The sequence below is a fragment of the Battus philenor genome, unplaced genomic scaffold (assembly GCF_028537555.1).
Source record: "Battus philenor isolate CCGP_79_NKW_IND1 unplaced genomic scaffold, ilBatPhil1.0.hap1 SCAF_10, whole genome shotgun sequence".
Classification (NCBI taxonomy): Eukaryota; Metazoa; Arthropoda; class Insecta; order Lepidoptera; family Papilionidae; genus Battus; species Battus philenor.
Genome location: NW_027181662.1, coordinates 6540087 through 6565972, shown reverse-complemented (window position 1 = coordinate 6565972; position 25886 = coordinate 6540087). Strand labels below are relative to the sequence as shown.

Here is a 25886-nt window from a genome sequence, read left to right as displayed (position 1 = left end):
ATATCCCATCATATCCCCGGTCTATGAGCTAAAACGATGAAAAGTTTACATTTCTGTTTTTAACTTTTTACTATATTAGAGCTTTGATGGATCTACTAAGATCCTGAATAACAATTACAATAATAAAAATTGTACCTAATTATATCATAACGCTTTTTGTTATATTGATGAAATTATTAAAATAATAAATATTTCTAGGGTCTAGCATTCACGCTCGAGGAACGCCAAGCGCTTGGAATACACGGCCTTTTGGCGGCCAAGTTCAAAACGCAGGAGGAGCAGTTGGACATCTGTAGGATATCAATTGACCGATACGAGGACAATTTGAATAAATACCTTTACCTCGTCGAGTTACAGGTGACTAAACATAATAAAGGTATCATTGATGTAAATATGCCATTATGTTAATTTAGAGGTGACAAGTATTCCACGCGAGTAAACTAACAATTCATTTCCATAATTATTTGTAATTTTTTTATAAATCCTAATTCGTGTTTAGTTTAGCTTTGTTTATTACCAAAAATGCTTTGTTGCTTTTGCTAAACATATTATGATATCAAATAAATTTCATAGAAATTAGCACAAATAAATTATTGTAGGTAGTTGCAAGAATTAGATTTCTAGGTATATAATTTAACTGTAACTGTTATTATTGCTTAAATATCATTTATATGATATTAATAGAAATATACTTAAAATAAATTTTAAGTTTGCAAAATATGGCGCAATTTTTGTTTAATATAATTCTAATGTAAATTACTTCCTAAATGTTAACCAGTTATACATAAATTTAGATATTTATAAAGCAAAAGAAAAAAAACTGGTATAGAATTGCGTAACAATTCGTAGCTGTATGAAAAATTATTTCACAATATTAGTATTTAATAATATTAATAGAACCTTTGGAATGTAATCCTTACAAACTTACAGTTGGCTTGGATTATTGCAGGACAGAAATGAGAAGTTATTCTTCAGACTGTTATCGGAGAATGTTGAGAAGTATTTACCAATTGTTTACACTCCCACCGTTGGTTTGGCGTGCCAAAGGTTCGGTCTTATCTACAGGAGGCCTAGGGGTCTCTTCATCACCATCAATGACAAAGGACATATATTTAACATACTTAAAAATTGGTAAGTGATCTTTAAACATACATATGGATATTTTTAAGTACACCTATTTGTGTTATTAATAAACCAAGCGGCGTGGTAGTTCCCCCGTTAGGTGCATCAATGACCTAATTAAGATCGCGGGAAGTCCCGGTCATCGTGAGGATTTTCGGAGGAGGCGCCGGATGTCATGATGAATAAGATTAAACTGGCTAGTTATAGATTCCAGTAGTGTCATAAATTATAGGTCTATCGTGGTCCAATATTAAAACATTAACATTTTTTCGGAGTGATCACCCGTTTTGTTTATTTAATGTCCTCATAGAATTAACTAAGGATTTAATTCTCTATAGTTATAAAATAGTAAATTGTACAAATTAATATAACGTTGTGTACCTCTATCATGTTGTATATACATAGTTTGTTTATACTACAGAGACTCATTTTTTTGTGTAAAAGAAATGTTTTCTTATTTGGACTTTATGACAATTATGTATATTTTCATTGATTTAAGATACACGATATTTTTTGTGTGAACACATCCTTACACGTTATTTTTTTGGTTTTAATCGGCTTCCAGTTTTTTACTGACAGATGTTTTAATTTATCCTATAGTTTTAATGGGAAAATAAAATTTTGTTCATTATTAAATTTGTCAAAAATTTTTCTCTAAATCGACAAGTGGCTGGATAAAAATATGGAAAAGAATTAGCCGACATAGCAACATTTATTGCAATTCATTTTTATTTTTACAGATATATGACTATGTTCGTTATTTTTATCAGAAATCGTATCTGCAGATAAACAGTGTGTGGAAGAAAACTTGTAACAAATGAGACATTTTAACAATAAATATGTTACTTTTGCACATAACTGCAAATCATTATTTAATAAGAGAATACGCACATTTCTGTAGTTTTTTGCTGACTCATTTACTCTGTTATCTAAATTAAAAAAGTCAGAATAAGTAGATTTATAATAATAATATAAATATTATTGCATATCCAGATTAGCTATCTTTTATCCAGGTTAACTGTCCTATAGGGTCGAATTTCGCGAAATCTATAACATTCTTAACCGACCTCTTTTTCGGCGAAAGGAATATTTCTATATATAAATATTTCTAATATTTCAAGATTAGTTAGCCAACATTAGAGCCATAGAACGTCCACTGGTGGACAAAGATCTACTCCAAAGATTTCTATCAGAACCGTTTTTTTGTTGCATCCAGCGTCTTCCAACGACTTTAACCGTCTGTCAACCCATTAAGCGGACAAACTACGCTGCTCTTGCTAATCCGCAATCTCCACTCCTGAACCCTAACTAACGTTAACTTGCCAATCCCCTGGCACAGGCCATTTGTGGGTTACTTTTGTTCGTCTGCACTGTAGACTACGATGTACCTGTGACTCAAGAGGTGAAGAATAATGAATAACATTCATTAAAAAAAGCTTATAGTATAATGTGTTTGTTGTAGGCCCGAACCTGATGTGAGAGCTATAGTTTTCACCGACGGGGAAAGGATCTTGGGTCTAGGTGATTTAGGGGCCTACGGCATGGGAATCCCCGTAGGCAAGCTTTCCTTGTATACCGCTTTGGCCGGAATTAAACCTCACCAATGTTTGCCAATCACTTTAGATGTTGGCACTGATAATCAGGTACGATTTTTGTTTTAGTTTTAATTTTTGTTGTTACATAGACAATTTAAAAATATTTCATTTTAGTGTAGTATTTAAGTTTAGGTTAGTACGTAAGTTTAAGTTAAGCAAATAAAATGTATATTTTTATATATACAACTAAAAAAAAGTTAGGTGAAATTGTTATTTAAAGCTCCGGGGCATGTAGATATTTTTTTTCCTAGGTTTAATAGGACAACATATACATATAACATTTGCCAAGCGTCTGTTTGTCTAAACTTAAAATATTTGGCTCAGCCCAAACCATTTTCAGATGTTTATTGTCTCAAACGCGTGAAGTCCCGTACGGTGCTAAATTGGCTCAGTAATTTTATTTTTTTTGGAAAAAAGTGTCAAAAACTCGACTTACATCGGCCCGCAACCACCGTATTCTTCTGATTAGACTCCGTATGACTTGGCTATTCACCAAACCCAAAAGCAATTGCGGGGTACGCTATTTTGACACGATTCATGAGATAAAACTGTATTGAAGGTTTTGATTGAAGGCCGTACCGGGAAAGACCCGTACCAGGAAAGGACCATTCCGAATATCGAGCACTGGAAAAAGTATTATAAAAATATACGGAGGTACAACATACAACTCGAGACTATCTCTATCACCTTTGGATGTAGATGAGTGACATGAAGAAAAGGGCAGTTTAGTTTGTCATTTAAAAAAAAAACATAAAAAACATATTACACATTTCAAAATATGATACACTGTTTTGTACAATATGTAACAGAAGCGTGTTTTCAACATTTAGTTTGCTTATAACTGGCTGCCCCGCAAAGCTTTAGTACTTCTAAAATTGTTGACTGTCGGAGTAAAAGTAAATAATTATCACGTATTTTCCAAATGGGTTTATTTTTTTTATTTTACGAACAAGTCCTTCGGTCCGATTTTAAGCAATAATATACTTTAGAAATGAATTGCTCTAAATTATATGCATTAAAATCATTTGGGTAAGAAAAGAAGTTTGTTGTTGATGGTTATTCAGTTTTTATATTAAGTAGATCGATGTTATTAAGGGTAGCTAAATTTTATTCAAGCTTTTATCAAATTTACTTATATCAGAATTTCGTCAGAAAAGATCAATTTCATTACATGTAATATTTGCATCGATTTATTGATCATTATGAATAATCGAAATAATGTAAGTAATGTCACAAGCAATTTAAAATAGACGACTCCATATAAATAATCGCGAAAATTTAATGATTCTATAGATATGGTTATATGTAATAATTGGTGGCGATTTATTAGATGTGATTAATATTTAAATTGGAACCATAAATTTATCCAGGAATAAGATTGATATTTCGTTGACAGGATTTGTTAGAGGATCCCCTTTATATCGGCTTGAGACAACGACGGGTGCGAGGGAAGGAGTACGACGAGTTTATAGACGAGTTCATGGAGGCGTGTGTACAGAGATACGGACAGAACACACTTCTACAAGTGAGTATTATGTGTTGTATTGTACACTTTATCTGTGTGAGTTTTTTTGTGTGTGTAACCTTAAAAATTCCATCAATCAAGTGAATGGAAAGGTAACATATATTTCTTCTGCTGTGTAATTTATTCGTGTTCCTGGTTTATTTGTAATATTTTGATGTAAATAATTGTTTATTATTGACTTGTTTAAAATATGTATTTTTTTGGTAAAAAATGCCGTATAAATTGCAGTGATATTATCTACGACATTTTTTTCAAATGTAAATGTAAAATTATTCGCCCTGGAAAGGAAGAAACTATTTTTCAATTATTAAGCGATGAGATGGCTGGAAATTTCATCGTGTGGTATCGTGACATGTTGTTTGATAACAATCAATATCTACCATGATTAAAAAAATATGAAACAATGTCCGTAATATCCATATCAGTACGTTATATTGGCAACTTTTTGCTATAAAGCTAACAAAACTGTTGTTTTGTATATTTCGTATGCGCGCAGCGAGACGGGGGGAGTCTTGGTCGTTCAATTCCCTCAGTCAACGCCTGTGGCGGCGGCACTCATACCTCTCTTTTGCAGCCCCCATCTCACCCTGCTTTCTCAAATCATATAGTGGTATTGTGATTACGATAGCACTATAGTTCTTCTTGGTCGTTTGTTTTTGTTGCTGTTTGTCGCTCCCTTCTTGGAAAGCCTCGACCTCTATGGCCTATTTTTTAGTGATTCCGGTAGGCATAATTGTTTGCGAGGTAACAATAAGTTTAATTCGTACTACAAGTTTCAATATACTTGAATTAGTCTTTACTGGGTTCCTCGTCATCGCCATATCCTCAGGGATTTTAGGTTTAGCGAACTCCCAATCTGGTGGAAAGTCTAAGACAGTAAATGTCAAAACGGTTTTTTGGTATTTTTTGAAATAACTTAACATATTATTTAAGTATGCATCATAATTTAAAAACTTATGAAAAATAGTGACAGACAGATAGTAAAAACAAGAAATAAAAATAAACTCCTAACATCTACATTTCGCCTTGAAAAAGGTAACAATTCCTACATAGGTCTAAGTGTATGCATATGTATTAAAGTTTCACAAGATATCTTAGACATTCCTTTTAGTTTTAAATTAAAAATAAGGTGCATATTATTAAATAAATCTTGATATAGTTGTCAAGAATTGTTTTGATTTAAATTGGTTGATCGAAATATGTGTAACTAGTTTGATTACTCATTTATATGATATTATGATGTACACATAAAAAACGTTAAAATTAATTTGAAAGAGATATTGTTGCCGGATCTTCCTAAGCGTTCCTATTCCATCAGATGGTAGCTTATTTCATGTAATATTAGAGTAATGACAACTCAAAAGTGCATGCCTACTTGAATAAAGATATTTTGAATTTTGGTAGATATGGACCAAATGTTAAAGTCAAAATGATTATACTGTACGAAATCATTATAATCCATTTATCGTAAAAAGTAATTTTTTTTAAGGATTGTTTTTGCAATTTTTATTTCCTTAAAATTAGAACAATTGATTTTAGTCTACTTTATCATGAGCATACGTAAATGCCTACAGGCAGACGCGTTTGTTACATAATTTTAAAGCCCCGTGGTATTAAACCTTATAAAGGTTATTAATTCTGAACTGACATCAGTCGTTAAAGTGCATTGAGAGGATTTAGCGTAGGCTAAAAACACTTTCTGGCATCTGCCATTTATCATTACGCCTGTTGACATAATGGACGGAAACATCTAATCTGTAAGGGGATAAAACTGGAACGAGTCGAGTTTTCACCGAAATTTCTAGATCTAAATTGGCAATTGTTATTGAGTTATTTTTATTTTGAGGAATTCTTACAATATTTGCCATTAATTGTTTCACATTTTGTGCAATTTTCCATTACTTCATACTACATTACTACAACAACCGTGTAAAGTACGGCTATCGGTAATTATTCAAATTAAATTATTGCTAGAATGCACGCTTCCGATATTTCTTCATTTATTTCCAATTTTCTTTGTTTTGGACGTCAAAAATCCGGTTACTGGCTGCCGCTTACACGATGTCACCCCTTTTTCGGATGTCAGTCCTTTTTCTGATGTCAGTCCTTTTTCTGATCCCATGGTCTTAATTCTAGCAAGAGATTATGCCAGGAATCATATCTTTTGTATGTAGACGGCCCACTCCATTTGAGCCATGCCACTTTAAGAATATCTATGACTGCTCTGACTTCTGAATCACCAGCTTCTTCATTGTAATTTGAACCCCAGTTTATGACTTTTTTGGTGTTAACTCAAGTTTCTGAGTAATATGTTAGGAGGGAAGAACTCGGTGGTCAAATATTAGAGCTTGCTTGTTAGATACCTACATAAATCCTTCAAACTGTAATTATGAACTATGAAAACGCACAAATAACAATCCTATTCTTTGAGCCTTAAGTTGATCTATTAGTAAAATTATTTTAGTTTTATTCAGAAGTAGAAACGTTCTCTACACTAATTCTAATAAAAACAGTCGAGTGATGAATTAAACCGCATCGCTGTTCCATAAGAAATTTTTGTATTGATAAAATTACTTGGCAATGATATAAAATATTCGGACATACACGGCGTAACAAATGGCACGTCGTTTGTTGTGGCGACGTTTGTCAAAGTGCGATGTCTTGTTGCGGCGGCGTTTTTGATGAGACGCATGTCGAACAAGATGTTTGTTCAAAGGGAGTCAACATCACTCAGTGTGCCGTCGTTCGGAGCGCGCGGGTTAATAGTTTTGTAATAGCTTCAAATATATGATGGGTTATACGTGTAAAAGCATCTAATGGGTAAATGTATAGATCATTATCTGTTAATTAATACATGGTATCCTAAAATCAATGATTACAGAAATAATAACTAATAAACACTCTCTTCTAAATCAGAATTACCACGTGTTAAAATTAATTATTGTGTACTATCTATCCCTGCAGACTTTGTAACGCCAGAAGTCATTATCCAGATTCCTATAGAAAAATAATGTAACATGTTTCAGAGTCATCACTTGATTGGGAATAGGCGTAAAAGCTTTAAAAGCCTTTTGCTAAGAAATGAGCTGTACATTGACCGCTTTAAAAACTTTTATATCACCGTGTATAGCTTTTATATTTTTATATTATCTGTGTGTTATGTAAACTTTTATATTACCTTTGCTAGACAAATATCAATTTGATTTTCTTACAAGTAAAATGCGAAGTTTCTCGTAGTTTTAACACAGCGACTTAAAACGAAGTCTGTAATAATAGCGGGGGGTATATCTGAGACGTGTGTGTCTTTATAGTCAGAACACTATTTAGCGATAAGAGCTACGTATATGAATTACTACTTAAATCATATTTTTTTAAGTTGCGCGGTTAAATTAAATTTAGAAACGTATCGAATTACGCCTTTTACTACCTTAATTTACTTAATATATATCTTCCAAAATATAATACACTAGATTTCTGTGATTGTTCAATTTATAATCAGAAAATTTTATAAATCGTGCTCGTGAAAAAATTGTAAAGGATTAATTTCTTTGAACATTTTTTTTTAATTTGGTTTTCTAAATAAGTTGTTTAGGTAATCTATAAGCTATAATTTTAAAACGCATACATTAGAACTGGGTATACTTTCCAGAAGTTAATACCATTTGCAACACAAAGGTAAAAGGGAGCTAAATTACTCTGTGTGTATTTGAAATATTATCATCTTCATCATAATGTCATTCGATAAATGTCCACTGCAAGGCACCAGTAGGCCCTTAGGACTCCTTCCACCTACTAGGGTGGCCTTGCCTACCCACGCCGCGTCAACCGGCACGTGGTCGTCACTCGAGAACCTTTCCGCTACAACGGTCTGCGCTTGCACGAGCGATTGAAACATTATAGAAAGTATTTATTCTTCCGTGCTGAATTATAGCATTTTAAAATAAAAAAAAAATCTATTTTTTGAATCATAATGTTGTAGATAATTGGAAATACGAAAGGTCAGCGAATGGTGTCTATAGTTGATGATAAATAAACATATCTTTTTCCCCCTTTTCTCTCAAAGGCTTAATCGAATTGAATGTTTGTTATTATACATTTTAATATATTTATTATTAGCGTGAAATTCAAATTGCACTGTCAAACGCGCGAAGTTCACAGCAAACGATTAAATATATAATTTAAAAATAATTCTCTGTGCAATTTTGTAATTTTTTTCCATTTCAAGAAACTTATTAAAATAGATTAATCGATAAACTCTTATCAAGTCATGGCGTGACTGAAGAAAATAATGATCTTTAGTTTTTTTGCTGTAATTCATTCTATAGAAGCATCATTGAGGCTTCTCTTAAACGTTGCCATACAAAAGTTAATAGTTTGATTGAGAAGGGCAATTAACAGCTGAAGTACGTTAAACTTTGCGATTCGCAAATTGAGTTTGCAATAGATTTATTGTTTCGATTGCTGTGTAACATTATTTAAATCATCATTTATTATCATCACTTCTTTCCTAGGATGTCAACTGCTGAACATGTCTTTATAGATTTCCAATAGAAGCGGTTGGAAGCAGTCTATATTCTTTCCTTACCGTGATCTCCGTTCCAGATCGTTAAGACCCTAGAGGATATCCGTTCCGCTCGCTTTATGGCCTATCTATTGACGCTTCAATTTCCCAATCGTCCAAGCTACATGTGTAAATTTCCTTTGTATAAGGAACTTCCTATTCTTGATTGCATCTCCTTGGCCATGGCTCGTTGAGTGATTTTCCAATGAGACCCAGAGTGGGAAACCACGTTTTATCAGTCATCATTGGTATATTGGTCATTGGACTTTTGATTAAATGCACTAAGATATTAGACGAGATGTTTTGTTGCTTGTAATCCGCGATTGATGTTTGTCCCGTAGTTTAACCTGTTTGTTGAAAAATCCCTTATAAATATAATAATTATCATTTTTTTCAACAGTTTGAAGACTTTGCATTGATAAACGCGGGACGTTTACTTCAGAAGTATCGTAACAAGTATTGCACCTTCAACGATGACATTCAAGGCACTGCTAGCGTGGCGGTCGCTGGACTGATGGCTGCCGTTAGAGTGACCAAGAGAAAACTCAGCGAGAATATTTATCTGTTTCTTGGTGCCGGCTCTGTAAGTAGTACCTATTTATGTCTATCATATATGCATAAGCAAGTTTTTATAGATATAACTAGCTAAACTCACCAGATTTTCCTTTCAATTAGTAATTATTTTTTTTCTTTTAAATAAAAAATTTTTGAACACTACTTACGTGTTCAATAATTTTTAATTTTAGCGCAAATGTGAAATGATATATTTGGTCCTTATTTCTATCTTTTCCATTCTATTATGAGTATTATTTTATATAATGTGATATGAAATAACGATTTTCTTACTAAATTAAGCCATATTGGTGTGAATTTACTGAACTGCCAGTAAACATTTTTTGAATAGTTTAATTTTTTTAAATAATGGGATGTTGATATTTTTTTATTATAGAAAAATAGGAAATAAAAATGTCAGTTGATAAGTAGTGATGTAATTTGACGTTGATTTGTGAGACACGCATATATATTAATTTTATCAATTCTCTCAATTGTAACAGGTATAACATATCTAATTTCTTCGTAAAATACACATGTAACTTTATTTTTGTTAAAATTAAACATTTAAATTCTCATTGCGATGGATGAAATCGGGTTTTAGTGTTATGTAATTTCATATATATAATAACATTTATTCTTAATAATGGATATATTAAAATAGGGCTTACTTTTAGGCTTCCAATGGTATTGCAAATTTGACGGTAGCGGCCATGATGGCCGAAGGTCTGACCGAGAGGCAGGCCCGCGAGCGTGTCTACATGTTCGACGTGGACGGTCTTCTGTCGACGCGTCGCGAGGGCGGAGTTCCCGAGCATGCAAAGGCTTTCGGAAAGGACATCGAACCGGAGAAGGACTTCGAGGCCTGTGTGGCGAAGATAAAACCTAGCTGTCTCATTGGTAATAAGACATCTTTACTATTTTTTTTAAATCCATTCCCACTGGTATTCACTCGGTTTCATATGATTTCTTTTCTTTCTTATTCATTATTTTTTTATAAATTTTGTACTGTTATTAAATTTGATACTTTTACTTTTAGTTATAGGAACTTATTGGAAATATATAGAGTAGGCTTATGTCCAGCAGATGACGTCTTACGACTGACATGATGATGATATAGTTGTACGATCAATGAGACAAACTAAGTAGATTTCCTGACATTAAGTAATTAAAATTATATGACAATCATTCGCAAAATTAGGTGACAACTTTTACTTAAATAGATAAAGGATACTGCAATGTCTGAAGACGCGCGCCTTTGACCAGTGTGTGTCGCCAATAGATGACCCACGGATCCGAGACATTGTCGCTTGCGATGGCCTTTAAAAATACGCTCAAGTTTACATGGAAAGTAATGACTATGCTCGGAGTTGCGTTGCGAGATGGATTCAGAATTGAGGAGATCTGCAGAAGAACCAAAGTCATCCACGTAACTTGAATAATTGTTCGTCTGAAGTGGCAGTAGGTAGTACATTGCACGTGCACGAGTGACGATCACAAGCCAGTAGAGCGTGGCGTAGGTAGACCACCTACTATTTTGACCGACGACATAGTTAAAAGGTCAAGAAGTCCTTGGATGCGGGCAGCGTAAGACCGATCGTCGTGGCGATCTTTGTAGGAGGCTTCGCAGTGGGCGTCTATCGGTTGACATGATGATGATGATGATTAATTGAATAAAATTGATTTAACAGAATCAATGATGTAAAACAAAACAATTTTGAACTGTATATATTAGATTGACCGATTCATTAAAAAATCACAAAATGTCTTCCGGGTAGATGACATTTTTAACGACACTAAATGACGTAAACAAAAGTAGGCGTTGCTTCAAATGTTTTGTTTCAGGCGAATGTACGTACAAAACACAGTTACGATTAAATGTTTGTTTTATCAGTTATTGTTCTGTCCTTTTGTACTGTATATAATTAATTACGAAGGTAATTTCAATGTTTGACTGATGAAAGAAATGCCCTTGAAAGCATTTGTCATCTTGTTTATTAATATTGTTCCGTTGTTTGTTGTATGACATTAACGGTCAATTGTAACGAGTCTAGTATTTTTTTTTAAGAATGTAGTTTGAATTCAGGAAGCTGAATACGATAGTTTTATTCCATTTATAAAGAACACAGGGTGTATTTTTCGAGGATAATGTAGTTTGAATTTAGAATGACGAATATAGCAATTATTTTCTATTCCGATGGTATATAGAATGCTTGGTTAGGTGTAAAAGCTTTAAAGGCATGAACGTTTAGCTCACTTGCCAGCAAAAAGCTTTAAAGCTATATAAAGTGATCACTGAAATTTTATGCATTTTTTAAATATTGGAATGCGAAAAGCCAAATTACTCCTGGCAGTACAATGTCTGCCGGAACACATTATAATCAATAATTAATTTTATTATGTCGTAATCCGAATTTGGAATTTTTAAAACGCTTACTATATTGTAATTTTTTAATCGCTAAATTTTTTAGGGAACGATTTACCATACATTAATTTGAGCTGTACGTTTACCCTTTTAATACTTTTACAGCTATAACTAATCATCCTGTATATTGTTAAACATCTGTGATGCAGTGCGTTTAACATTTCAAATGATTATCTCGCATATAGCAATGCGGCAAATTACTTATATCTACTTAAACGGTTCCGCTATCGAATTTGGTCCGTAAATTAAAACTTACGGACTGCGACCTTGTGCTAGAGATCGATTGTAAAAGGTCATTCATGCGGGTAAATGCTGGTTTGTTTGTTTATTTTTTGACAAATGGTGTTTGTCAGCTAGCATTTGCAGCTTCACCAGGTTTGAGATGAAGCCCAAAGTGCTTAGAGGCTTGGTAACTTAGAATCTGGTCTCTATTTCCATGCATATTTTTTTTATTTTCTTATATTTATACTATTTCCAGGCATAAGTTAAGTTGCCTTTAATTACCGCTGTGGTTTGTGGTTTGCATTCACATGCTACTAACACTTCGCTCGATCTCGGTGGCCAGTTCACATTACGTCCACGTAAGATGAGCATGACCTCAAATCGCTCGTTCAGAATATTCAATGTGGCGCGGGCATATACAATAGAACATAGCGCTTACTGTTGAAACTTTGGGTCGTTGGTGGTCAGACCGTCCAATTCAGGACAAAAAATGGTTATTGCCTAGCCAATATCCTTCAAAGAAATATGGATCATTGACGCCGCTAGCTCAAAATACGTATCAAAAACTGGCTTTTGGGACGCATTGGACGTTCTTGGATTTCTTGTGGTTTGATTTAGTTCCAAATTAGACAATATTTTTTACGTACCTGTTCAGAAAGAAACCCGCTCGCTGAAGACAAATTATCGATGAAAATTAGGGTCAGTTGCCAACTACTCCAAAGCCCATTCAGCGAACACATATCGTTGTTTATGAACGTTTACCTTTAGTCCCTGGGTCAGAAGAAATTCGTAAGGTTGCACGCTCGTCACGACACTAAATTCAAGTAATGGTCTGTGAAAGTCCGAGTTCTTGTGAACGACATGAAATCAGACAGCGGCGATGTTTTGGGCAGATTATGCGTTTAGTTGACGTATATGCAGGTTGGTATGCAGTGAACCAATAGATTCAATTTTATCCACCATATTGCGAATAGTACTGTCGGTAGAACGATTACGGCAAAATGGGCGAAACACGCGATGCATTGCTCGAACAGAATTTCATAAAACTGTTTTATTATTTGCACGTGTTGTCAAATGCTAAATTCATGGTTATTTGGTAAAAACAGACTGTACAGATTGGCCGTTATTAACTTTCGAATAAAGTAACTTACTGTATTAAATAATTTTTTTCGCATGCTTTATGGGTGATTTTTATATGAAGTATTCATAATTGAACCCATCGCGGTAATTACATATTCATAAATGATATTACGAAAATATTATTGTTAATGAAGGTTAAGAAAGTGTAAATTAATAAACCTTGCCATCATATAACCACCCTTTATGGATGATTTTAGTGTTAAAAACGATCAATTTCATCTTACAGGTTGCTCGACTGTCGGCGGCGCTTTTACTCCTAACGTGCTGAAGCAAATGGCGAAGAATATCGAGAGACCTGTTATCTTTGCTCTTTCGAACCCAACAAGCAAAGCGGAGTGTACCGCACAGGCCGCATACGATCACACTGAAGTGAGTGAATGTATTATCATAGATAATCATCATTTCAGCGTCGTACGTCACCTATTCTCATAGACCTCCCCCATAGACTTCCATTAGTACTCGTTGAAAACTGCCTGCATAAGTAGCTAACATATATTTCTCTTTATTTATAAATCTAACACATGTACATATAAGTTACAGATATGATTATTTTAAGATTATGTAATTTACAATCCATCTTTAGTGATTGATTGGTACAGTAAAATATACGTCAAGAGCAGTCATACGCATTACGTGTTTTGGTGCATCGGTAAAACATGTATTTGGCTTTTAAATTGCTTCCCAATGCAAATATGTGAGCGCGGCACATCGATCGTGCAACCGAAGGCCGCGGGTGATAAAATGTCTATGTAGGGTTCATCCGTAATTGTAGGATATGTAGCTGATGCAAAGAGCTTACGTAATCATGGTACCAGTAGGGCAACAGTCACCTATACAAAAATATGATCTTATAATATTTATTATTTTATGTCTCAATGACATGATCTTTTGATGACAGTTTACAAATTGCAACCATAATACATTGACATAATTTTGCTTAATACATTTTTTCGTATTATAGTCTCGAGATTTATAGCCAAACGAACAGGTTTCCTATTATAAAACATACGGGGTTTTCATTCAAAATCATTATCCAGCCTTCTCAATATAAGTTTCTTATCGCGAAGCAAATAATAATTTGGCTGTGAATTGTGCTATTAAGGAAAAAAAAAATGTAATCAGTAGGTGGCGCGTTATGAACTAACGTAACAGTTATTTTAAGCTGAAGATTATAAATGATTGTAATGAAGTCGTAACTAAGCTATTTTGACTTTGACTTTAGAGTCGGATTTGTCTTTGTCTATTTCTATAGTAGAGGTGGAGTAGCAAAGAGAGAGTAGTGTCTGTATTACGTTCCATCATTATTCTCTATCTTAGTGAGAATTTTGTCTGACACAATCTAGAAAAAAAAGTAACCAGTGGCTACGGCGCTATAAATCGAAAACATTTGCGTATTATAATTTAGTAAATAATAAACACCAAACCGCTAAGCAGTCTCTCGCAAAAGAGATTTATTATCAGTAAATCACATAAGATTTCCCCGAGCAGAAGCGGTTTAATACAATAGAGCTATTTAAAGAAACGTGGCATTGTATGAAAACGTAATTGTTTGTGGTTCAACTGCAGTATTCAATAATACATCTATTTTGTATCGCATTTAGATGATATATCTATATCGAATCAGGAATGAGGAGATCCACCACAGTCCCGGACGTAGTTCGAAGAAATACTCGTCTGAAATGGGGAGAAATGGAAATGAGCATCCAAGTTACATCAATTAATTCCACCGTCTCTATGATAATTCTTACATCTATCTACTCTAGCTTCCAACCTGCACCAAGCGTTTAAATATTATTTTTATGGTGCGAACAGCCAAAGTATAGAACAACTGCGTTGTTTCCAGCTAACTATAACTTGGAGATCTTTTCAAGTCAAGAGTGAATAGTTTTCTTCTGAGCAAGCATGTAGCATCGTTTACGATGATGTTAAGTAATGAAGAGATCTACCTCTTCATCACTTAACATCAGGTGAGACGGAGATCAAATGCTTTGCCTATCTTTTTAAAAAAAATTATAGCTAAAAAAAATTACAGTTTTGATTGAAAGAAATGTGTGTGGAACTTGGTTTAATGAATAATTTAGTTTCAATTGCTCTTTGGAGATTAGTATTCCAAGCAGGTGGTAGCGTACTACTTCTAATGTTAAAATAATTGACAATTCAAAACTTCACGAAATGCCTACATGAATAAAGAAATGTTGAATTAATTTTTTTCAGGGTCGCTGCATTTTCGCTTCAGGCTCTCCATTCCCACCAGTTCAATATAATGGCAAGGAATATCATACAGGACAAGGAAACAATTCTTACATATTCCCTGGTATTGCCCTTGGAGTCATTGCTACTGCCACTCACCATATACCGGAGACTATGTTTTTGACTGCCGCTAGAGTGAGTTTTTGTAACTGTTGATTACTTGTTACTCTATCATAAGTTTTTTGTAACCCTTGGACTACCTACCAGCACCATACGATTCCTAGAATGCAGAAATATATACACTTCATAAATTTATTTTTTCATACTATCACTGTAAGGAAATATAAATTCTTGTCCATAATTAATCTAATATAGACTGTGCGTTTATTTTTTTATTATTTAAAGAGACCTTTAATGTTGTTTTTCTGCTTTATTCATTTATCAACGTATAGATATAAGCTTAGCAATTATGGCCTATTTAAATTAAATATATATTAATATCTGTTTAAATATAGATGAATTTCCTAATACCATAATGATTTGAGCTACAAAATATCTCATAATTATTGAAGGCTTGGAGAGTGGTAAATAGAAAACCAATTTTTTGGAAATAATCGTTGTTTATAATTAAGCCTATAAATAAAGTTATTACTCTGAAATTTATACCATACATTTATGTTTTTTGTGACCGGCTAATAACTTTGTCGGTATGGAGTTTGCTGATACATGTTTTAAATTATTTTTTAAATAGACCAGCAGTCAAAACTACAAAATTTTATCTATGGTATTGCAATATTAGGCTCGCAATATTTGAAGACTCAATTATATGTACGATTGTTGTTCAGACAACTTCTATTATCTTTCTTTTGACATAGATTTTTTTATTATTGAATTTATATCCCACAGACATTACCATTCGCGCCTTTTTTGTTTTTACAATCACTATTAATATTTCCTTTTTTTGCTTCTGTTTTTCAGTGTTTACGAATGTTTAGAACTAAATTACTACTGTATTTCCTAATTTAATTCTTAAACTATTTTAAACTATATTCACTAAATTATTTTTTAATTTTCTAAAAATCTTTTTTTTTTGCTTTAAAATATCTATACCTTAAATCTCATTTAGTGGTCTTTTTATTATTTATTATTTATATAGCATATATTTTAATTTATAATGAAATGTAAAACAAATTTTAAATTTTCACTTTTCAGACTCTAGCTAATTATGTGAGCGAAGCTGACCTTTCGATTGGACGCATTTATCCCTCGCTGGCCGAGGTGAAAGATGTATCTCTTTCCATCGCAATAGAAGTTGCAAAAATGGCCTACGATGAGGGTATGTTATGATAGATTACAATTTTTAACATTGATTAATGTAACAATAACTATTGGATATTCTGTTGAATATTTACATTAGGATAAAGTGTTGGCTTATTATGGAAAAGATAAATATATATTATATATATATATATATATATATATGTATATATATATATATATATATATATATGTATATATATATATATATATACATATACATACACGTTAAGAGAGAGTTAAAAAATGACAGTAAACAATCATTGCTTTTAAATATTATTATAATTATAGAGACAATTGAAGTAAAGTTCCTCTTTCTATCATTGAACCGATTGAATCTTTTTCTTTCATCTATATGTATTACTGCTAATTTTTTATAGTTATATAATTAGGGAAAAATATTTAAGGACTCATAGATTTACAGTTTGTTTTCATTATGTGCAGGTATAAAATGAATGAACGATAAAATTATTTGAAAAATACTCTGGTTTGTTTTTTTTTTTTTTTCATTTTTGATATTTTATCGTCCGATGATATTAATACAGATTTATATATTTATATACTTATTAAAAACTCACCAGGGCAATGTTCGTTATATCCAACACCAAAGGATATGGCCAAGCACGTTAAAATGTGCCAATACAATTTTCGCTATACATCCAGTTTATCTGATAGATATGGATGGCCAGCTAATACCATGATTGGCTATGATTCATGTGAAGGACGTCCTTTTCCTTGCCATTAATTTCATCAAAGAAGATTATTATTTTAAAGGAGAAAAATCGTAACTGAATTTGAATTTTCGTTTTATAGTAATTTTATTTAATTTTAGTATGTAGCCATAGATAATAGATGTAGAATATGTAGACTTATATCATAAGTTCCCGACGGAAGCAGTACCGCCCTGTTGTGGGCGCTAGCTCTTATTATAAAAGTCGCTGCGAGTGAAGTAAATAGAAGGCAAGATGTGGGGTGTATGGTGTTACCATAATGTTTATTTTAAAGAAATAATCATGTGGCTGCTGTTCCATTGCGTTGTAAGAGTTTCCGTAGACCCTCCTAGCAATGCATTGGTGTTCACCTGTACCGACCAGGTTTACCTCTCTTCCAAACCAAAATTTAAATGTTTTAGAAGTCCTTTACAAAGATGGGCTGTTTACTTTTAACAGCCTTAAATCCTTCATCAGGTTACAGAGCCATCTCACATTTCTGTTTGTACAACACATTTCAATGTTCTAGAAAATAGCAAAAAGCCAATTTAGTAGACCTATTCGCTATATCCAGATGTATTTAATAAAATATTATTTCTCATGTTATTGGTTATGATTTCATGTTATGACTTCAATAAACTTTTGGAGATTAATACATATAAAATTGGTATAATTAACTGTCTTGAAAAAGAGGGTGTTTGAATTTTCTTGTAATGGGTGTGGTAGTCTATGAAAAGTTGGGAACTTATGCCTTAAACAGTAACTAAATTTTGGAACAGCCATAAATATATTGTAGTAGTAAAGAACTCAGTTTTGTTATATTTTATTATACATAAAATAAATTTAATAATTTACAGGACTCGCCTCAGTGTATCCGGAGCCAAAGGACCTTGCGAAACATGTTGAAAATCAAATGTACAACTACAACTATGAAAGTTCTATGCCAGTTGTATGGGGATGGAAACCTGAAGAAAAATTCAACGTGAGACCTATACAACCGGTGCCCAAGAATATTTAAAAAGTAATAATTTTTAGACCTTCTAAATTGTATTTGGCAAATGTTACATTAATTCAAAATTTTATCAGTCCATGAGATATTGTGAAATTATATACAAATTATTGAAGAGGTCTAAAAATTTTAAATATATCTCTCACTTTTTTTGTTATAACAGCACTAGTAAAGTTAAACAATAAGGGTTAAACGGCAGCTGAAGGCTTGATGAGCCAAACTATAAAAAGTGTTCAAACATGATGTCCATTTTTTACTTTTTGCTACAGAGGTATTACATTTATCTCTCCATATTTTGACGTCAAAGTCCAACGCTTCACCGCGATGAAATATTGGATAACATATGTAGATTAGTGATCATACTCATTATATTTATATCTCTGTCTGTGTGTAGTAGTGAGTAGTGTTTCGGAATAAATTTAGATTTATTCAGCGTGAACGTATAGTAACAGTGGCCTTTTTAACATTCACAAAATATTATTCATTTTATTGGAATGTTCTTAATTTCTTTTTTTTTAATTAATCGTATTTAGGTATTTCTTTTTGATTTCTGACTATGTTCATCTATATTTAATGTGTGTACCGTTATATTTCCTAATCGAAAAGAAAGGTTGTAATTTTTAACATGTGCTTCTTGACGAAACATTTGCGTTTTAGCCGAATGTATTTTTTTAAGTATTATGATCAGAGATCGTGTATCTTATGCATATTTACCTAAGGTTAGGACTAGGTTCTGAAGTGAAGATTACAGACCGGTAAACGTAGAATGGGACATCCCACCCACAAGGCGGACAAGGAAACTTGTTAAGATGGTTGGTAGATGCTGGATTCAGCATTGGACATATTGGCATTGGAGATTACAGTCGATATAGTCATCATCATTTCAGCCATAGGACAGGAAAATGACTACAGCGACTATAGTTTACCGTCTCTTTACGTATTGCAAAATTGCAAACTTTTCTTTTTAAGATACAAAGGATCCATCCATAATTTTTAGGTAAAGACGCATTATCCGATCTCTGATAATGATCCACCATGCCTCTTGGTGCGTTACACTATTGTATTAAAATCTAAGCGTATTATTTCTCTTTGATACTGCTTGTGTATTATTTTAACAGGAACATTGATAAATGGGATGAATCAATCCTAATCTAGTCACCACAGCATTAATCATTTTTGATTACATCAGCGCATCTAATTTATGCATTTTTTGTGTATATTTGTAACATTAAGTATTGAAAATGGTGGTTATAAAGACATTTAGGCAAGTATCTGATAGCGCAAATAGAATAATATTCGAGTAATAGTAAGATTAGGTCTGCGTAACACCATATGCTTTTAAAAGAAAATTGATTCATAATGTCGTCAAAACAGGCAACATTTGATTTAAAAAAAAATAGTTAAAGGGCAACATTACCTCAAGCTAGAAAGAAGAACAATATTTACTGTAATATATAAGGAACCATGGAGGAATTAAATTTTCGAAAAACATGGAAAGTTGATGTATAAACAAAACCAGTGGTAAGTTTTTTGGTGTTTATTTACAGTGAAATTCAATGATTTCAAGAAACTGTTTTCATTTTCAAAATGGCCACTGATAAATCGTATTAATAAATAAATAATGTTTAATAAACTAATAATTATTTGATGTAGTATTGGTTTTAAACTTACTTGCATTTATCGAAAATACCATGTATAATTATTGATACATAATTGATCTTCGCGATCTATTTACAAAATCGATTTAAAAAGTCGATTTCTTTGCGATTCGGAAGTTAGTTTATATTAATTTCAGTATTCTTTATTGATAGATAGAGAAAATATTTTCGCTGAGCGAAAACTTCGAGTTGTACTTCGAGTATTTTAAACTAGTAATTTATGTTACATTAGACAGGTATCTATTGATACAAAGTGATTTGAGTTGCTGTGACGATGTTAGATATAAATAATAACGAAAATATAAAAAATACGTTGATTTTCTATTTGTGCGTTTTCTAATATGCGTTCTTACGCAAGTTAATACACTACATGTGCTGTCTATTTGCTTTGGTTTCATTAATAGTTATGTTCTCATATAATTTTAAGTGATTTCTTACAGGTCAATTAAATTCTTTTTAATTTTATGACGTTTTGGATCGAAATGCGAGAACTTATTGTGTACATTAGAACGAAAATGTTGACGTTAATTGATGTTACTAATTAAATATGTTCCAAATAATGTTGTTTTATTGTTACATATTTTTTCCTATTTTATTATATTTATTTATTTTTATTTATCATTTACATTTATGTAGTGATCACATGTATCTGAAGAAAATCCCAATTTAATAGAAAGTTGAATTAAATTAAGATCGTGAATATATGGGCTACGAAATATTGTCATTAAATTTTATTTTATATTTATACTATCCATTCAGGATCATTAATGCTGATCACTAGTTTACGTCATGAGAAGAATGTAAGAAGAGCCCAATTTGACAGAAACTAGCATCAAATCGACATCTATAAATAGCATTCTTCATTTTAAATTGAGGGTTTTTAATACTGAGAAAAATCCATAATACATTCTTTGCGACCATTTTTACAATGTTCTTAAGACTTGTAACGATCATGTCTTCTGGCCTGTCCAAGGTGTGGAAGGTGAAAAGAATCTGCGAACTTGGCAACAGAAGAAAAACATATTTAATTTAAAAATGGTAGTGGGCAAAAGGCTTGGTCTGTTTTTACACTGCAGGTGGTGGTAAGCAGCCGTACGATCTCCTACGACTGGTCAGGCGGAAGCAGGTCGAAACGAGGAGCGCCGGTAGTTGACAGGATGTGTTCGTGCCGATGCGAGATACGAATAGGTTCAACCTCCATGGTCGAAGGCTATTTTAGTCATAACACTCGCACCTGTGAACAGATATAATGTACATATATACAATTTGATCTGCTGACAGTAAACCTCGAGATAGCTTGCGATGAAGGGGAAGGGAAGAAGCCGAAAGCAGTTGATGTGATTGTTTACTGTCAGAACGGAGTCACAAAGCTAAAACATTGTTGAATATAAACAGAAGAGATAAAGAAACAAATTCAATTCAAATTGCGTTTGTGCGTGAGACGTGACTTAGTGAACTCGACCGAGGCCAGGGCCCTTCTTTCGGGTTTCATTCACATTCATGTGAATGAAACTATTGAGGTTGGCGCGCGGGCGCATTGGAATGTTTGTTATAAAAACAAAGGTCCGCTGAACCGATTCTAAGGAGTTCACACTTAATTAAGGGATTTGGTTTCTGAGGATATACGAAGATAAATGGATATTGTTATAAAGGTTTTTTATTAGGTTTGATGAGTAATTATAAGATGAAACTTATCAGCATTTCATGATATCACCGTGCGGGTATCGATTCTATCGCTCTACAGGGAGATGGTCCTGGTACGGTGCCCGGAGCTGACCCGCGTAGTAGGTTTATAGACTCGTAAAACGTTGACGTTCACCTTCACCGACTTAAAACTTTATTAAATATAAGACACTTCTTTTCATACCTAAGTAAATTAAAAATTAAGTTGATTTTCGCTCTTGGCAGGCCTAAACCCTTCAGCAGGTAAGAGACAGATTTCGCTGTTGCACATCGCTTCTGCCTCCACCATTTCGTTGACTAAGTCGTAGTACTTTTCCGCCTTATTTGTGTGTTTGGGTATATTTGTTTCAACGGAACAATTGTGTTACGGTTCAGTTTTCTTCAAAATCGTTGATAAGTGTAATATAGCAGACAAAACACTAAATAAATTGTGATAAAAGAAGATAAACCCAATACCAGTGACATTTGAGAAGCAAGGTGAAGGATGAAAGGTGGTGAATAGGAGGAAACTAAAGAAACTAAAAAATGGATGAGTATGTAACATCATGTGAAGTATGTTAAAAGACCAAATCAATGATCTAGAAGACTGAAAGAGGGAGTAAAGAAATAAAAAGAAGTATGTGAAATGATTAATTAAAAATTGTAAATTCCTATATTGTTTCTCATAAAAATCCATCATGTTTTGTATTACATAAATAATTTTTAACATACTGCATTATTTTACATAGTAATATAAGAATAAAAAATCTAAGCTTATTGATGAGTCTCGGTATTGGAGTACATTTGAAACACTTTAATTTTGAATAAACTATTTTCAAGTGGAGCTTTTGCTTACCGTAGGTTATGTACAATACCTACATTTGACTAGTGCTTTACAGGCGTTTTTAAACAATTTCTGGATTTACACACAGAAGATTCAAATCATGATTTATAAACTGTATTACTTTGTTAAACATGAATACATTAATGAAATATTTTACAATAATAATGCAAAAATAAAATGTAATTCGCGTTTGGATATTGTTACTCTACATAAAGTTATTACTAAATAAATATTGTGACGTCACTACCGACAGTAGAAGTTTTGAATAGACCGGAATGAACGAAATACATTTAAAATACTTTAAACTTAAATAGTAATTAATGAAAATATTATATATATATATTAAAAATATTGATATATAATTAGCTTGATTACATAGACTTATATCACTCTGTGAATTCAGCTCCAATGATGCTGTAAAAGCCCCCGAGGTTACAGTATCTACTTCAACTGAGAATAAGTAAGTTATCACATGAATCGTTATTATTAATTATGAGAGGAACTTCTTTGAGGCTCGGTTGGTAACATTCATCATGATCTAATGATGGGGTTTATGACATTAAACATTGAGGCAAGTTGTCAATTGAATCGCGCTAACTGTTCATGCGATAATTTTTCGTTTCCAATGTTTAGGATTGCTTGGGGAACCTATTCGACTTATATTATGTGTACGTAAACCGTACCAATAATGTAGTGAAAATTATTAAAGTTGATTCGTTTATAAGTATTTTTTAAATATTGTGATGTTGGTTTTTGAACTAAAGGTTAAGATTGTAGGCATCGAAAACGGGAAAATCCACACAAACATAATTCTTTATTTACAACGGTATTTTGGCACCAACGTTACGTCATCGTCAGCGGCGCTCGAAAACGGGGAATTCCACAGAAATATAATTCTTTATTTACGTGGATATAACATACTTCAACTCCGGACTACGTGTTGTTAATACTTCAAAACTTACCGGCTCTAGAAAGAGTTTCACAAGATCAACGTTACCTTTTGCTTAGGGTTTATCCTTTATCCAGTATAATCGTTAGGACTAATGTACATAATAACTCTTATTAATGTGCTAGCGTATGTTGTTGTAAAATGTTTTGTATTAATCGATCTATTTATAATCAGAATCTATAGTAATAGACTGTGAATGTAAATACAACTGATCCTGTGGTTAAACTACTAAAGCTGCCACTCTTGACGCTTTAACAAATGCAAAATTATTAGCCAGCGACTCCAGACCGATGGCACACTTGAGCGAATGGAGAAAAATCGTCTTATTTATCGTGCCACTTACCTTAAAAACTTTGAGTAACGCCGCCGCAACGGGACACTGCGTTGGCATCGCAACAACGAACCATTCATCCTTTATGAATCCTCCCACAGGTTTATAAATAGCCATGCAATTTTGTCAATGAAAGCAATTTGCATGGAACAGCCATGTAGTTTACTTCACACAACAGTGTTACATTTTCGTTGGGTCAGAGAATAGCTCTATGCCTGAAGTTTAGTACGTCTAAATTACCTAAGAATTTGGTAGCCTAGTGAGATAATGGCATAAATCGGGCTGTGCTTAGACTTAATAGTAATAAAGAGGTCTAAGATAAATGTCTTCAGTGCTTTGCCATTTTTAATTCAGTGAAGCTGAAAATTTTAACAGGCAAATAGCATTTTCTCATGCCAAAAAATAGTGACCACATTTGCTAAGGTAATTTTGGTAACAAAAATACACTATGCGCTACATTTTTGGTTTTTTCAGTCCATATTCTTTTTAGTCCCGGGTTTTCGCCCCGGTGACGTTGCTGCCCATTCTCTGGAAACATTTTCTGAGCAGTGATAATCCCATATAATTAATTCACAGCGTGAATTATATAAGATTATTCCACCAGAATCGCACCCGCGACCTACGCTCGCAAGTCTCAGTCCTTTACCGCTGGGCAATCGCCTTTGAATAATATTTTTTTTTCATTTACTGATTGCATTAAATAGCTAGCCATCTGTAAATGAATTCTATGAACGGCTTATGCAAATCCATCGGGGAGGCCTATATATGATGACGATATGCTAATTTTTTTATTCCATGATGTAAAGTGGAATTCTGACATACTTTCAGAACCTAATTCACGCACTGACTGAGACATCGTCTTTAAAAGCCTTGGCTCACCAGGCTTTTATGCATTATAATTAAATGTTCTGCTTGTCGACCTCTATCTTATAAAATAAAAAATTCATATTTTCAATAATATTGGAAACATGGGCAATGTTTGTATAAACAATGATCCGTCTAAAGAGTTTTATTTATATGAAAGCTAGTTATACGTATCAACTGGTTTTAAATCTTGTTCGTTTTAATGTCACGTTGACTTCTATCATCAAGAAACGAAAATCAGAATTAAATTTACTGAAGGGAAATTATAAATAACAGATCATTTTGGATCTATATTTAAAAAATGATCATTTTATAAATTTTACATTGTGATGGAAGTTATTAAGATGATTCCTGTTTGTACCCAATTCTATCGGTCAGTAAATTTGAAGTCATATTTACAAAAAAAAACTTTTTACTTATTATGCTATAATGAATAGTAACATACATACTTTTATTTTTGTAATAAATCTATATATAAAAGTATAAAAGATGTCCCAATCATATTTAGTATCTACGCATGTGCTATTGGCGGAAAAGTCGTGGGCACGGTCTTTTTAACTGTTATACGTCATTTCTTTCTTACCGAGACATATCGTGCACATATATCTAGGGATGATTCTATAAATCCGACATCTGATCTGAACAATCGGTTTTGATATGACGCTACATGTCTTAATCTTTAAATTGAATTGTTCTTTGATTATGTCATTGTCCACCTAGAATCATTTATAGTTATCACCTATGTACGCCATGAAAGCCAGAAGTTCCCAATTTGATAGAAAATAGAATCGAATTGTGCTCCTTTGTTCCTTCAACTTACAAGGATTCCAAATGCGCCCTGGTCCGAGAAATGTGCATAAAAAGCTGTGACAAATTATTATTATTAAATTTAGTACAAGATTATAATTATGACGTAATGTATTGTATTCTATTTCGTGTTTATTTAACGGTAGTAGCTAACTTTGTTTACAGACGTTCGACGATATAAATAATAATTTTTATTTCATTTTATTATGAAAACTTACAGCTAGAGGACATTTACACATTAATAACAGTAGTAAAAGGTTAATTACAAGTTATTTCTTAAAAGCTCTATACTGAGTTAAAATATTAAGAATTGTTTATATAGATAATATAACGTTTAAAATTTAAACCGAAGTTTTAATAATAATGTAATGTAGTATCTTTGTTACTCGTCAGAAATTCATTT

The 25886-nt window shown here is 32.8% G+C and overlaps 1 protein-coding gene across 1 annotated transcript in view; it reads left to right on the top strand.

The window, feature by feature from the left end:
- Men-b (Malic enzyme b) overlaps nt 1-20554 on the top strand; it is a 38050-nt gene extending 17496 nt beyond the window's left edge. The window contains exons 3-12 of the mRNA XM_068765479.1: nt 199-357; nt 950-1131; nt 2585-2765; nt 4114-4242; nt 9204-9386; nt 10033-10255; nt 13369-13511; nt 15357-15527; nt 16545-16668; nt 18217-20554. Coding sequence (XP_068621580.1) covers nt 199-357; nt 950-1131; nt 2585-2765; nt 4114-4242; nt 9204-9386; nt 10033-10255; nt 13369-13511; nt 15357-15527; nt 16545-16668; nt 18217-18377 — 1656 coding nt within the window. The 3' untranslated portion in view covers nt 18378-20554. The remainder of the gene's footprint in view (nt 1-198; nt 358-949; nt 1132-2584; nt 2766-4113; nt 4243-9203; nt 9387-10032; nt 10256-13368; nt 13512-15356; nt 15528-16544; nt 16669-18216) is intronic.
- Nucleotides 20555-25886: the final 5332 nt, after the last annotated feature.